This window comes from Natrix helvetica (assembly GCF_964273705.1).
Source record: "Natrix helvetica genome assembly, chromosome: 5".
Classification (NCBI taxonomy): Eukaryota; Metazoa; Chordata; class Lepidosauria; order Squamata; family Natricidae; genus Natrix; species Natrix helvetica.
The window spans coordinates 149,670,466-149,685,628 of record NC_138551.1 but is presented as its reverse complement, the minus strand read 5'-3'; the positions used below and the strand labels follow the sequence as shown (position 1 = coordinate 149,685,628).

The 15,163-nt window shown below is 45.0% G+C and overlaps 2 protein-coding genes across 3 annotated transcripts in view; one reads left to right on the top strand and one right to left on the bottom strand.

Moving 5' to 3' along the window:
- The first annotated feature begins 75 nt into the window (after positions 1-75).
- On the top strand, positions 76-7,455 carry LOC309393123 (uncharacterized protein). Of its 2 annotated transcripts, none has more exons than XM_081954974.1 (5): positions 76-317; positions 1,381-1,520; positions 2,426-3,233; positions 5,046-5,219; positions 5,735-7,455. In XM_081954974.1, exons 1-5 carry the CDS (start codon positions 223-225, stop codon positions 5,907-5,909), a joined length of 1,392 nt encoding a protein of 463 aa, XP_081811100.1. In that variant the 5' UTR covers positions 76-222; the 3' UTR covers positions 5,910-7,455. The 2 variants fall into 2 exon arrangements, with proteins under 2 accessions (XP_081811100.1, XP_081811101.1); XM_081954975.1 differs by lacking the exon at positions 76-317 and adding an exon at positions 338-676.
- A 150-nt stretch (positions 7,456-7,605) lies between these two features.
- The window catches only part of VWA1 (von Willebrand factor A domain containing 1), a 33,415-nt gene continuing 25,857 nt past the window's right edge, over positions 7,606-15,163 (bottom strand). Inside the window, exons 3-6 of the mRNA XM_081954964.1 lie at positions 13,782-14,060; positions 11,589-11,861; positions 10,761-11,030; positions 7,606-9,617 (exon numbers count right to left, since the gene is read on the bottom strand). Of these exons, the coding sequence (XP_081811090.1) occupies positions 9,577-9,617; positions 10,761-11,030; positions 11,589-11,861; positions 13,782-14,060 (863 nt within the window). The 3' untranslated portion in view covers positions 7,606-9,576. The remainder of the gene's footprint in view (positions 9,618-10,760; positions 11,031-11,588; positions 11,862-13,781; positions 14,061-15,163) is intronic.

Here is a 15,163-nt window from a genome sequence, read left to right as displayed (position 1 = left end):
AGCGGAGCCATAGAGTCGCAGGGCTTGGAAGCCAGGAAAGAAACCTCCCCCTTTCCTCCCCACCTCAGTCACGTGCGTCGAAGAAGATTAAGGCATAAAAGGAAGAGGCGCCAACGGGGTGGGCGAGCAATAGGGATGGCAAGCAGAGAGGACCAATCTTAGTCGAGTCTCGGCCGTCCAAGGAGGGCGGCCCGTCTCCTTGGCAACGGGAATGTTGAGGCGATGGCTGAGGCCGGGGATGAAGGCGACGCCTCAGGTAGGCCGCGGATGGCGGAGGCGGAGGCTTTGCGAGTGCGAGGCCGCGGAGCCTCCCTCAGGTAACGGGGCTTTTGAAGGAAATTAAGGGAGAGGACCACCCGATGGAGGTTTCTGAGGAGATTCCCTGCTGGGTGGTGGCGGCGGCGGCGGCTGGCTGGGGAGGATGGGAATTGTAGTCCCTCGGGTTTGGAAGGTCTTGAGGGCGAAGGAGTATATCGAGGTCATGACAGACAAGAGGTCGGATTCCGAAGCCTTATTCCCTCCACCCCGGTGCCCATGCTGGCTGGGGATGATGGAGGTTGCAGTCTCCCGGCCTGAGAAAGTGGAGGTGTATTTTAATGTGTTTTTATTTTATTTATGAATTTCTAAACCGCTTCAGTATAAATACATGGGTCGTTCACAAAGGTGTTATACTGAGGTACTGGGCACCTCAGGTTTTCTTTCTTTATTAAAATATTATTTTATTTATTTATTTATTTTATTTATTTTATTTATTATTTTATTTATTTATTTTATTTATTTTAGTTTATTTAGTTTATTTATTTATTTATTTATTTATTTATTTAGTTTATTCAATTTATTTAGTTTATTCATTTTATTTATTTAGTTTATTCATTTTAGTTTATTTATTTTATTTATTTATTTTGTTTATTCATTTTATTTTATTTTGTTTATTTAGTTTATTCATTTTGTTTATTTATTTTATTTTGTTTATTTAGTTTCTTTTAGTTTCTTTTGCTTGTTTGTTTATGTATTTATTACTATTTTTATTTTATTTTATTATTAATGTTAAATTATTAAAATATTATTATTAAACAAATTTATATGCCCGCCACAGGCATATACTCATTATTAGAGAATCGTTTTTTCACTCGAGATCTTTCTCAGCCGTGTGAGAGAGAGAGAGAAAAGAAAAAGGTATTTCTGATCCTACTTCGCTTGTTGCAAGCATGTTATTATTTTTTAAGAAAGAGCCCCACCTATGTCATTTGGGGTGAGCTAAGAAATGGGGGGGAAAAACCAGAATGGGATAATTCAATATATGGGGGGCGGTTGTGGTTTCTGGATTAAGTTTTAACAGCCAACGTTAAAATAACGTCATTTTGTTCTTTCTTTTTCTAGAGAGGCCTCAAAGGACTTCCTTGGCAACAGCCGAAAAACCAACACAACCCACAACATCGGCTTTGTAAACCTAGGGAGGCACCCGTCTCTTCACGGGGATGAGCAGCAGAGAAAGTCATTGCTGCTTGAGGAAGAAAATGGTAAAGAGTGCTGGGTGGGACCCAGGTTCGAAGCCTCGTAGTTCCAGGGAGCGTGCAGACTGACTTGGAACTTTGAGGCCTGCTATCCCTCAGCCTCAGGAAGAGAGCCAAACGGCAGAGTGTTTCAAAACAAGCAAGATGGCGTCCACCATTTTGCTTGCTTTGATCTTCTTTGGACTGTACAGGTAGTCCTCGACTTACGACCACAATTGAGCCCACAATTTATCTTGCTAAGCGAAATATTTGTAAGTAAATTTTGCCCCATTTTGCGACCCTTCTTGCCACTGTTGTTAAGTGACTCACTGCAGTGGTTAAGTTAGTAGCATGGTTGTTAAGTGAGTCTGGCTTCCACCCTGACTTTGTCTGTCAGAAAGTCGCAAAAGAGGATGACATGATCCCGGGACTCTGCATCCATCATAAATATGAGTCAGTTGCCAAGCCTCTGAATTTTGATCACAAGATCACAGGGATGTTGCAACGATCGTAAATGTAAAAAGCCGTCATGTCATTTCCCCCCCCCCCCCCCCCCCGGTGCTGTTGTAACTTTCGGCTAGTCACTGAATGGTTGCAAGTCGAGGACTACCTGTATTCCTAAAATCTTGGAATCCTCCACCCCACACTCGAATCCGTTTCTATCTCCCTCTTCACAGTCATTTTGGCTGCTTCCAAATCCACAATTGTTTCTCCCTATTGGAAAAAAGACGGAATGGTACAGGCAGCCTTTGAACTCCACACAGTGTCTCGTGTGTGTTCCTTAAAAGTGAGACAACAAAAATAATAATCGCTTGTCATTTTGATTGAAATTTGGTCATGCTCGTTGCGGGCTGGTTTATGTTTTCGGTCTTCTAACTGCATGGATTTCCCCTCCCCCCTCTCCTCTTTTCTCTTGACTCACTCTATGACAGGGGTCTTTACCATTGAAGACTTGGAAGAAAGCTTACGAAACCTGAAGGTTCAGGTGGATAGCTTAGCCTCCGGCCTAACTGTCCATCCAGATCGAGATTATACTCCTGCTCTGGAACACGTGGCTGACCCAAGTCCTTCAAGTTTCAAATGGCATCCATCAGGGTCACGCACTGAGACGGAATGGTTACTGAAAGAAAGGCATCTAGCGAGATCATTAGACGATAATTTGAATTTGATGGATTTGGCCATTCCAACCTTACATTCATCCCCACTAAATAAAACTTCAGGATTATTTGGCCCTATAAGTCAGAACTCTCCTGCCTTAGGGGATCTTTCTGCCCCATTGAAACTCGGGGCCCCTCATGTGATTGGCGTCAGGTCTTTGCTGCCCCCCAAGATTCCAGTCCGAGCTCGCTTGCCGGAAAGATCCTCGTTCACATTCCGCAGAGGCCGTTCGCTTAGTCACTCTGAGGTTTCCCGCTCCTGCTCCTTCTCTCCGGATGCCAAACGCCCGTGCTGGCTCCGGTCACGTTCTCAGTCTCCAAGGCCTATCTGGAGACCTACCTCGGCTAAGGCTAATGCCTGTGCCCAGCCTCCGCCTCAGCTGGGGAAGCCCAGGGGAGTCAGAAAGAAAAGCATATCAAGCAGACAGTCGCGGTTGAGGTTCTTCAGGCCAGGAACATTAGCATCGAAATCCTGGACTTCCACCAAGGCAGTTGGACTGAGGACCCCGAGGGACTCTTGGAGTCCTTACAGTTTGGCTTCTTCTGATATCTCCTCACCCAGCGCAGAGGAGATCAATGAACGGTAAGAAGAAGCTTCTCAGCCTCCTGACCTAACTTAATCAGAATTACTATTATCATGTCAGATTTCGTTCAGAAAAATCAAATCCAGAAAGCACACACAGATAAGTGATTCAGCTGGATTCATTTTCTTTATATACATAATAGCAGATGAATAAATGCACAATACCAATAGTAGATTCTCTCTACTGGTAGAAGCGGAACCCAAGCAGGAGAGAACAGTTAGTTTCATTTCAGAGTTCAGAGCAGACAGACAGGTTTAGACTAGTTTACTTCTCAGAGCAGCAGACTCGGAGCTTACAGACTAGTGTCAGTTTCAGTTCTCAGCTAAGCCACGCCCAGACTCCAAGCTTAAGTTTCTGTTTACAAACGGCCCTCATTGGCTGACCCAGTTGCTATGCCTATGTATTGACTGATCTAGTCTATGAATATTCATACTCTGACATATCATAATACAGCAAACCATGGCCATAAAATACCCCCTTTGGCCACTGTGAGACACAAACTATCTATGGGCCAAACTGCATTTAAAGTTTTACTACGCCACAGGAACACTCGTTTCGTATCTTTTGCTGAGGCTGTTGCCATTAACCATTTAAAGCATCCCTTCTGCTTGCAGAGGCAGCCTTATGTCAATCTATGCCTCCCGTGGGCGTAAGACTTGTCATTGGTTGTGTTTTCATGTCAATCTGTGCCTCCTGCGTGCATAAGGCTTGTTATTGGTTGCTTTTTTGCATACATTATAGGCTTAATGCTCTTGCTAGACCTTATATTTGAGGCTGATTTTCATCCGTGTTCTTGTAAGGTAGGGACCGATGAGTCAATACGAAATGCTTGCATTTACCTCTTCGTCTTTTGACTATTGTTTAAATTATTAAAAAGGGGCTGTTTTAAATAATCAGAATTGAAAACTAATGAGGAACATCTTGCTTCATAGTCTGGTAGCTTCATTGTCGTACCCTGAAGGAGCACTTTCTTTGGGTGGAATGATAATAAAAGTTGATCCTCAGCTGAGCTCAAGCGATTATCTGAGAAAGAAACCAACTTCGAGGAGCCAAAGAGACAGAACAAGACCTGGAATTAATATTTGTTATTATTTAATTCCCCCTGTTTCGATTTGTGGGTTTTGTTAGTGTTTGTTTGTTGACCTACCATCTTATCACAAGTTAATCCTGGGCAGGTTTTTAAAAATGTGGTATTTTTGGTGTCGGCTGCCTGTTGTTGTAACATTTATTTAATGTTTGTCACTGTTATTCTGTTTTCTTTTAGCTATGTATTCCATCCAGAGGTCCTCTAGAATTAGGCGGCTAATATTTTTTAAATAAATACCCTGTTTCCCTGAAAATAAGCCCTCCCCAGAAAGATTGCAACACAGCAGCAGCCATGAGGTGACCACGCTCGCCGCCTCCTGCATCTCAAAAATAATGAGGCCTTCCCGAAAATAAGAACAAGTGCTTATTTCGGGGGTCAAAAGAAAATAAGACCCTGTCTTATTTTTGAGGAAACACGGTAATAACAGGTGGACACTTCAGCTCCCAAACTCTTTTAACACAAAAGCCTGGGATGGCTTGTTCTAGGAAATTTCCCCAGCTTTATGGCAAACGGCAAAATACTTAATTAGACCACAAAATCTTTTATTAGATTGTTGTCCTGCCTGACAAAAACAGTGATTTCTTGTACAGCTGTCCTGCGCTGCCCATGGACAATACAGTCAAGTTATGCATAGAGCAGTGTTTCTCGTAGAGACCAGTTGACTTGGAGAAACTGCAAGACATTTAACATTTAATTATTATTATTATTATTATTTGGGGTTCAGCTTCCTGCAGACGCTTTCCGAAAGCACGATGGGGAGAGACCTGATTGAAATGTCTCCCTACCAGAAGCAGCTGGCTCGTCTCCGACTCGAGCGCCTGCGTGTGGAAGAGGGCTGGCTGTTGGAATTAAAGAGGCAGCAGGAATTGGAACGAACCCGTGGCCCCCGGCCCAAGTGGTGAGGACATGTTCCCCAAGCAGGGGTGGGGTTCAATTTTTTTTTTACTACCGGTTCTGTGGGCGTGGCTTGGTGGGTGTGACATGGCTTTGTGGGCGTGGATTTGTGGGTGTGGCAGGGGAAGGATACTGTAAAATCCCCATTCCTTCCCCACCCAACTAACCTGCTTTCCAGCTCCGTTATTCAGGGCAAGAAAAGATCAGCTGGGAGGCAGTGGGGGCGGGGCCAGCCTATCTGCCAGTTCTCCAAACTATTCAAACTCTCCACTACTGGTTCTCTAGAACCTGTCAGAACCAACTGAATGCCACCTCTGTCTCCGAGGCTTGGGCCAGGCCTATAGATTCTTTGGATCGGGTGCTGAGAGTAGATTCAGCAAATCTGGTGAGATTTGCTGGATCCATGGGATTTGGGACATATTAATCCAGGGGTTCCGTGGGCAATGTTCATTTGTAAGCAGAGAGCCCTCTGTGGCATGAATCCAAGCCCTTTTCTCCTTCCTTCCTTGTGGGTTTTAGGTACGAAATGAGGGACTCTCAATTCCACTACGAAGCCCACAAGAACAACAAACTTCTGAGAAGCAGCCCAGAGATACAGTCGGTCTTCGATTATAGGGAGGCGCTAGCAAGAGCATCGGAAGAGTTCCAGCAGCAACAGAAGCCCACTCCCACCTCCCTCAGGGCCTACTGGTAAAGAGCCGATGGAGACATTGGGCATCAGAGGAGATAGAAGAAAGGCAGGTTAGGATCAGCAGGGTTTTCCTCTGTTCCCAGTGAATGATGGCTTGTTTGTGTGTGTGTGTGTGTGTGGGGGAGACAGAGGTGTGATTCTGAGGGTCCAGTCCGGTCTTTTGTATGCCTTCTTGATCACTCAGAGCTGATTTAAACTTTGAAAAGTGCCAGAGGGTCTCTTTAGAAAATGAAATGAAATGAGCAACGATTCCTTGCTAGAGAAAGAGGTAACCGGATATCCTGATTTACTGGGGAGAATTAAGGCAAAAACATCGGACATCTCTGTATCAAAGGCAGTTGTTTTCTGACGTGGTGTGTACAGCTTTGATGTGTGTGTGCGTGTGTGCCTTTTTTCGAGAGACGATTTAGTTGTTACTGCCTGCAGTCTCAAACTAGTTCAGCAAAGGACACTCACTCTGGATTTTCTCTCATTTGCTTTAATTTTTTGATTAGGAAGGCACCGTGAATTTAAAAAAATATCGATTACTGATCAAAAAATCTGCTTTGGCTCAAACAAAAAAAGATAAATATTACGCTAGAAGACAAAATATGTACGTTTTCCATCTTTTATTGAATGCTTTGATCCTTGGTTGCTTTCCTATTTCAGTGGTAGTTTTTAATATTTTTTGAGGTTCGTTTAATTCTTAGACTTGCAAAGAGAAGGTATCTAACCTCTTACTGACATGCCAGAGAGGTTCTAGATATATGTGTCTTTTATTGAAGCATTTTTATGGCTGGCCCACAAGCATTTTGGTATCGTCCTTGGTGAGTAACTGCAGAAACTACCTTGACATGGAATAAATCCAATCGGGGGATCAAAACTGTCCTCTTCCTAACAAGAATTATTATATGATGAGTTACCTTCATTGATCAGTCATTCCCGTGCCTTGAATTTGTGAGTGAAAAAATAAAGTTAATAGAGAAGATTCCTTTGAAATAGCTATTCGACCCAGCTTCCCCAAACTTCTTTGCACATTTACAGAATCTTTTATCCCTACGGATAATCCCTTATAACCTAATAGGATCGCAGTCCTGAGTACATAGGTCCCGAAACATTTGCATTTTATCCAGTTTCATACTTAACAACTTGCCGGTTGACCAGAAATTCCATACTGGCTGAGGATGGATATCTTTCTCTGCCAATCAGTTTTGTTTGTAGAAGCTTTCTTACCTGATTTTGCTAGCTCCTTCAATGGAATTGTATTTCCTTTTTATTATTATTGTTTTCAAACTTGGAGATTTCTAACTGGTCTTCTACATTCCCTGTACAGACGTCATTACACCGACAATATCCTAGCAAGCCAATAAAAATATAGACCAGCCATTAACAAATCTCTTCACTCCCTTTTTAAACTTCTGGTACACACACATACACACACACACTCTGATTGCATGGCTCTTTACATACTTCTGTAGGCTTGACCTTTCCTGGCATGACACAGGATCTGACTGCCCTCAAGTACCCTGCAGGAAATTAAATCTCTTTTTCTTTCCCCAGTTTCTGCTCTCCCCAAAAAAAAACATAAACTCGTGTCAACAGATCACAATGTTCCCGAGTCTCATTCCTTGAAAACGAACCGTGAATGCCATGGCATTCATTGCATTTGGTGGGACCGCATCCAACGGAGGGAGGGAAAAAATATGCGGAATTACTTGGCTCGTTTGTTCTCTGTTTAATTCACCTTATTTCAAAGGATACACGACAATGTTGCTGCTGGAGTAAGCTGAAGAGAGAGGATGGCTACTGCATTAGTGAAACTGTACATGAAAGAACTATGGAGAAAATGAAATGGTTTCCAACTGTCAAGATGCTGATGACCGTCACGCACACATTCTGAAGCAGGAATGAAAGCTTTTCGGGTTTCATTACAACTAGCGACAAGCCACAACGTTACTTGCATTATTACAATTGTCTCTTTTAAAAAACAAAAAACAAACACCTGCCTTCCTGTTAACTAGCTTGGGCTGAGAAATTTCACTGTTGTCTGGGCTAATTCAATTCTCATGCAGATGGAGGCTCCCACAATGAAACAGTTAAACGAAACATGTGTGAAAAATAAGCATTTCGGCTGAACTTCACCTTGAGGAGCTGGTGCTCCAAGATGCAGTGATTTATGGTAGAGATTTTCTGGTTGTATATTTTAGGTTCCCATCTCCAGCTAGCTGCTCCACAAATCGATTGTGGAATCCACCTCCCAGGATGGTCAGGATAATACTGTATTATCCTGGCCTTAAGCTCCAATTGTCAGGCAGTGCTGTATAAACTGGTCAGATTATGGTCATTTGCAAACTACTGGCCCTCAAAGGGCCGACATGGTTAGGGAACAACGTCTCCGGCGCCCATCGCGTGACATAAAAAAGTGCTTCAGGTTGTGTCTTGTGAACTCTGCATGTGATTTTGCTGCATGATCTCGGGTTTGAGGCAGCCCAGCCAACTCTCTCTCACATTTCCAGAAAAGTGCAATATTTCTTTTGCATAGGTCAGTGTTCAATTCACAGATGGACCCAGCCACGTGGAATGCTCCCTCTCTACATTTGCACAATATACGTTACCTTGTTCCCAAAGATGTTCTGAGCACCTTAGCTACCCTTTGATCTCTATCTTTATCTCTGTTTACCAGGTAATTGTCTCTAGTATCTATGGCAGGGGTGCTTCACTTTACTTCTCTAAATGGTTGCATTTTCCCCCACTGAAAAAATTAATTTGTGATGCCACCCAAAATAGACTGGGATGAAGCAAGTTCATTGGCCTATTAGTTTACTGTTCAGTAACTATCCCTCGATTTTATTCAGTCACACATTATGTCTTGCCATTGCCAAGCCCGTGGTTCTGATCCACCTAATTTCTTGGAATGTGGATCCTGGCCCCACAACTCAAAGGTTAACATGTGCCTGAAGGAGAGTTTTACATCCTGGCAGTCTTGTAACTATTTCCTTCCAAGGACAGAGCAAATGCGCATAAATAAAACAGGAAATATACTTGGCTTTGCTCTCCGCTCTCCCTCCGTCTCAAGGAAATCTTTGGAATTCTATTATAGGTGGTTCATTCAATGACAACAGAGTTCAACAGATTTTGGGCCACCACCTTGGACAATAATCAAGGAATCATTCGGGATCTGCCTCGTGCTTCTAATTCCTCCCCCCACCCCTGCCCTTCCCAATCGAACTGCAATCACTTTTGAAGCAGAAGGAGAGTTCTTGGAATTCAGAATGCAGATTAGAAGGTGAAGGTTCTCCCTTGCAGGTGAGAAAGGAACCAAGATCTTTTGCTTATTCTCCTCCCTCCCATTTCATACAAAACACAAATAAATAACAATGCAGAAGAAGCGGGACTTGAGTCTTTCGCTGCCATTCCAAGGAAAGGAAAGGAAATTCCGTGAGCAAGAAGTCGGGGTGTTTTTTTTCTAGCAACATCCAATATCCCTGTGAAGCTGTTTTCTGTAACCGAGCCAAATTTGGGGGACGGGGGAGGACTTTTGTAGGCAAGTCAGTTGCAAAAGAGAACAGGGTGTGTAGCCAGAGGTTAAAAAGGCTTGGGACTGTAGCCTCCCTCATCCTGGTGTCCTGATAACCTTTGTCCCAGGCTGTGTCCTTGTCTTCTGACCCACAAAAACGTAGTTCACAAATTCTCACACTCTCTTCCGGTGCTTGTAGCTACCTGCGGCTGAAGCTGTGAAGGGAAAGAACCAAAGAATCAACGTCAGATGGATAAATAAAAGTTGCCTCCCAAGTCTCTTATTTGCAGAATAAGCTGAAGCAGGAGAAAAGTTTGCAAGTAGCTATATATATAAAAAGAAAAAACTCGGGAAGTACAGTAGCATATTTCACGGGGAACTTTCCTGGGACAGCCACCAGGGGGAGTGCGTTCCTTGCAAATGCCTTATCGGAATCTGAATTTCTTAATCTGCTCCATGCTGAATTGTGTGGCTGCCTTTGGGATTTTTTTTTTTTTTAAACTTGTGCCATGTTTCTTCCCCCTGCTTAAAACTGGAAATGAAATTCTCGGTTATCTTCCTGGCACAACTGGAGGCCTTTGGAAACAGAAGTCCCAATTTTCTTAGGAAAAAACCCTAAATTTCTCAGGCCACCTTGCACTTATTCTAAGGATCCATGGAAAAATATTGTCCTGACTTCCAAACCGTTGTCTTTCTTCCTCTCTGCTATAATTTGTTAGAATATCTCTTTAAAAAATTCATTCTAATAGTCTCAGCAACAATATACTGTGTTTACCCGAAAATGAGACAGGGTCTTCTTTTCTTTTGACCCCTGAAATAAGCATTTGGCCTTATTTTTGGAGAGGTCTTCTTATTTTAGAGGTGCAGGAGGGCCCTCAAACTCGGCCCGTGGATCAGCTGATTCTGTCTCTCTTTCTGGCACACTCTTGCCAGCCCTACCGTCGTTGGGCCTGTTGTTCTTTTTGTGGCCACCACTAAGAGAAGGGGCATGGTAGCTAGGGTTTGCGGGAGTGGCCTCCTCAAGGCCGTTCTGCGTGGATGGCAGGTGCACATGGGGCGCATGAGGCCTGTTTCCCTCTTCCCCCCCAGGAAATGCCAGGGACCAGCCACATATGTGTTTAAATATTTTAGGGGAGGGCTTATTTTAGCGCATGCACTCAAAAGCCCGATTGGGCTTATCCGGGGAGGGCTTATTTTCGGGAAAACGGTACAAGCAACGGTGCATTTTAAAAAATAGCAAGGACCCCTCCTCTCTTACATTGCAGCCTGCTTTGTCTACCCCTCCCTCAATCCTAGAGATACCAAGGCCAATCAATAGGCAGCAGAACCTAGATTACTTCCTTTCCTGTGTCTCTTACCAGGCTGCCGATGGAGCATTCGACACAGTCCTTTCCCAGGATGGGTTCGGTAGACAGGCTTCACACACACTTTGTTGTTGCTGCCAGGGGTCAGATCTGACAGCAGAACGCTGTGGATCTGTGATGAGACACTGAGGAGGGTTGAAGGGCCAGCTTGCCGCCGACACCGAACACGGTACCCCAACACATCTCCTCCTGCTGGATCCCAGGAGGCCTTTACAGAGCTGAGGCTCAGATCTTCAAAATGGAGGTGCTTTATTTTGGAGTATTCTGTCCATTGAGAAAAGGAAAACAAAAAGAATGAGGATGATGCATGGGCCTTCTCCAGGCTGAAACAGGGAAAAGAAAACCACAATTGGTGCTGGGATTAGCCAAATGGGCAACCTAGCAGGAAATCAGGCGAGGAATGTTGGCAGTTGTAATACTAATCAAAAGAGGAAAATCCACCAGCCTTATTCTGCAACTTTTTGGGATCCTAAGTGTGCCCAGTTCTTCTGTCAGAGTGTGCGCAGTGTGACTATGTGAGACAACCCAGGAGCAAATACAGTAAACAGAGTTTTGTATTTAAATAGTGGTTTTTATCTACAAAGGCTATATACATACACATACTTTAGTCAGATCTCAAACAATCAGCAATTACAGCACAAAAGCACACACGAAAGAAGAGATATGCCCCAACAGGGCCTCTTCTTATTACAAGCTCTTAAAGTAATATGAGTCCAAAAACCTTGCTGACTCATTCCTAGCATTACAACATCGTAGCAGTTGGCCAGCTCTTAAATCATTACCCTGACATCTTCCCTCCCTCCTTCCTTCTTTTCTGCTCACCTTCCCGTGTGCAGGCCTTGGCTGAGAGGGCTTTCTCGTTGCCAGACTTATAAATGGCGGAGACCGTCACTAAGTAGCTGGTGTTGGCCAGGAGGTTTTCCAGGACGGTGCTGTTGAGCCTCCCGTCCACCTCTTGCAGCTGGACCAAGTTGTCGTTCAGGGGGCCATACATGACTTGATAGGCGGCCACGCTCTCGAGGATGGGAGACCAGCTGACGCGGATGCTGTGGGGTTTGGACTCCGAGATCAGAATCTGGGCTGGACTGACCACATCTGCGGAGAGAAGCAATGCAATGAAATTAAAAAGGGTACCTGATCAAAGCGATCTGCAAAATAGGCTGTCCGCGTTCTAAATACCATGCAAAAGTAAATCAGTGTCCAGAACAGAATCATCCTTAAAGTTCCAATTTAATAATACAGGTATGTTGGCATTATGCTATGAAATTTCAACTCAGATCTTCTTCCTGGAATTCCACCCAGTTGAAAGTTCCTGATCTTATCCCCACACCCACAAATCTATCACATGTTCCAATCTTCTTCTTCCACGCTGGCATCTACACCCCTCTGCTTCCGGTCAGGTGTCGAGGTGCGGAGACAAAAGATGACCTTGAGCTTCTAGAAAGAATGACAACAATGCATTCCACAAACCTACTCCTTTCTATTCCCCCCTCCCAACTACTACACTAATGAAACAGCATAAGAAATTAATAGAAAGTGTGTCAGGCCAAAGATCCTAAAAGAAACTTAACTACAGGCCTGACATAGGCGCTACCTGTATTCCTGCGACGACAATTTTAACCGAAGACATTTTTCACCAGAGAAAAGGAATACAAATGATAGAAAAGAAATAACACTGAACAGCTAAGAAGGAAAAAATGACAACAGAGAAGTGCCTCCTGGTTTTTTTGACAGCCCTTACAAATGTACAGAGTCCTTGACTTAGGACCACAGTTGAGCCCAACATTTCTGTCGCTAAGCGAGACAGTTCTTAAAGTGAATCTTGCACCATTTTACGACCGTTCATGCCACCGTCGTTAAGTGGATCTCCACACTTAAGTTAGGAGCACGCTTGTTAAGTGAATCTCGCTTTGGAAGGTCACAAAAGGTGATCACATGACCCCGGGACACTGCAACCGTCATAAGCATGAATCAGCTGCCGAGCATCTGAGTTTTGATCACGTGACTGTAAGGTGGTAGGCGAAAAACGAACACAAGTCGCTTTTATTCAGTGCCGTTGTAACTTTGAATGGTCACTAAATGAACTGTCGTAAACCGAGGACTACCTGTGTTTATATTTTACTCTGAGTTTTCATCAGAATCATCTCCTCCTTCCATCAGCTACCCTTTCTAATTGCCAGACCCATGAACCCACAAGTTCTTTTTCCTGTTTTTTTCCCCAGCCAAAAGTCCACGTAAGAGATTTTCATTGGGAAACTTGAATATTAGGATGTGGTCTGTGGAAAGACCCTCGTCTTGGCACATCCAACCAAAACAACCAGAAATTAATGCTTCATCCACCACCGGTAACAAGAGCTATCATAATTAACAGTGATGAGGATGGGCTGAGCCTGTTAATCCTTTGTTGTTGTTAATGGCGAAGTCGTGTCCGACCCATCGCGACCCCATGGACCACGTTCCTCTAGGCCTTCCTGTCCTCTACCATCCTCTGGAGTCCATTGAAGCTCACGCCGACTGCTTGGGTGACTCCATCCAGCCACCTCATTCTCTGCCGTCCCCTTCTTCTTTTGCCCTCCATCGTTCCCAGCATGAAGCTCTTCTCCAGGGAGTCCTTCTTCCTTCTCATTAGGTGGCCAAAGTCTTTGAGTTTCCTCTTCAGGATCTGGCCTTCTAAAGAGCAGTCAGGGTGGATCTCCTCTAGCACTGACCGATTGGATGGCCTTGCAGTCCAAGGGACTCAATGCAGGAGTCTTCTTCTCCAGCACCATCCTTCAAAGGCCTCCATTCTTTGGCGCTCAGCCTTCCTTACGGTCCAACCTTCACAGCCATCCATTGCAACTGGGAAAACCATCGCCTTGGCTAGACGCCCTTCTGTTGGCAGGGGGATGTCTCTGCTTTTTAGTCTGCTGTCTAGATTTTCCATAGCTTCCCTCCCCTAGTTAATCCTAGTCAGATGTATCTTCTTAAAAATTACCACCCCCAGCCCCACGGGGAAATCCCCCTCCCTTCTCTTACCTTCCAGAGTGGTGACCCTTGTGGTTTGTGGCGGGATGTATTTCTCGTTGGATTCTGGGATGAGGGCAACCTCATAGGTGGTTTGTGAAGCTAGCTGAGCCACCACAGTGCTGGTATGGTCGCCAGTGAGTTGTCTGGACACTTTCCGCCGGGGTTCGCCACTCGGGGCGTACTCCAAAATGTAGTAGCCGGTGTCCCTCGTCAGAAGCTGGGGCCAAATGAGGCGGAAGCTGCTAGCGGAGACGTCTGTGGCTCTGAGACGCTTGGCTTGGATGACGGCTGGAAGGAAAAGGAAGAAAACTCTTAGCTGTGTTCCTGCCGCACGATTAACTTAGATTAAGGTCTCCATACTTGGCAACTTTATGTTCTGACCGAGGCTTCCCAAGAGCCTGAAGCAAACTCCTTGTCCCAACAAAAATCCCTTTTATTGATTTACTTTGAATTCTGCTCATTCACATCCAGCAAAGTCTTTCGAGGGAGGATTTACGGCCACAGACCTTCTCTGGCTTGGAGAGCTGCCAGGCTGATCTCTGCAGAACTTGGCCAGGAGTCTTGGAGAGTCACAAACCATTTAAGTGAACTAATGGTCTCCTGCAAACTCCACTCCCCTGTCGCTCCTCTTTGATGTCCTCTGGGAGGGGCCATTCATCCTCCACCTGTGGCCTTTCTCCCAAGTCGACCCCTGTTCTTTAGCTGTTCCCTTCGTCTGGCAACTCTGTGCATGCGCACACTGGGAACAGACTCCAGCTATTCTTCTGCCTCATTGGTGTCTGACTTTGAAGGCAGCTGATAACTGGCATAGGGCCCTGGCCCCCTCTCTGCCTCCGACACAGAGCCCTCATCAGCCCTCATCCAACTGGTCAGTCCTAGAGGAGATCCACCCCTGACTGCTCTTTAGAAGGCCAGATCCTGAAGAGGAAACTCAAAGACTTTGGCCACCGAATGAGAAGGAAGGAGGACACCCTGGAGAAGAGCCTCATGCTGGGAACGATGGAGGGCAAAAGAAGAAGAAGGGGACGGCAGAGAAGGAGGTGGCTGGATGGAGTCACAGAAGCAGTCAGCCTGAGCTTCAACGGACTCCAGAGGATGGTAGAGGACAGGAAGGCCTGGAGGAACGTTGTCCATGGGGTCGCGATGGACCGGACATGACGTTGCAACTAACAAATTGTAGGATGTAAACATCTGTGTGGAGGAAGTTTGCAGCGTACAAGATAATGCAAAAAACTGAGTAGGCTTATGTTATGTGTAGGATTTTCTATGTTTAGTAGGTAATGTTGGTTCCCGCTCCTGCGATATTTTTTAACTTCCCTTATGATGCCCATCCACTCTTGGGTATCTAGTGCTTCCTTCCCTTTCTGAGGTCCGAGGGACGCATAGGTTCT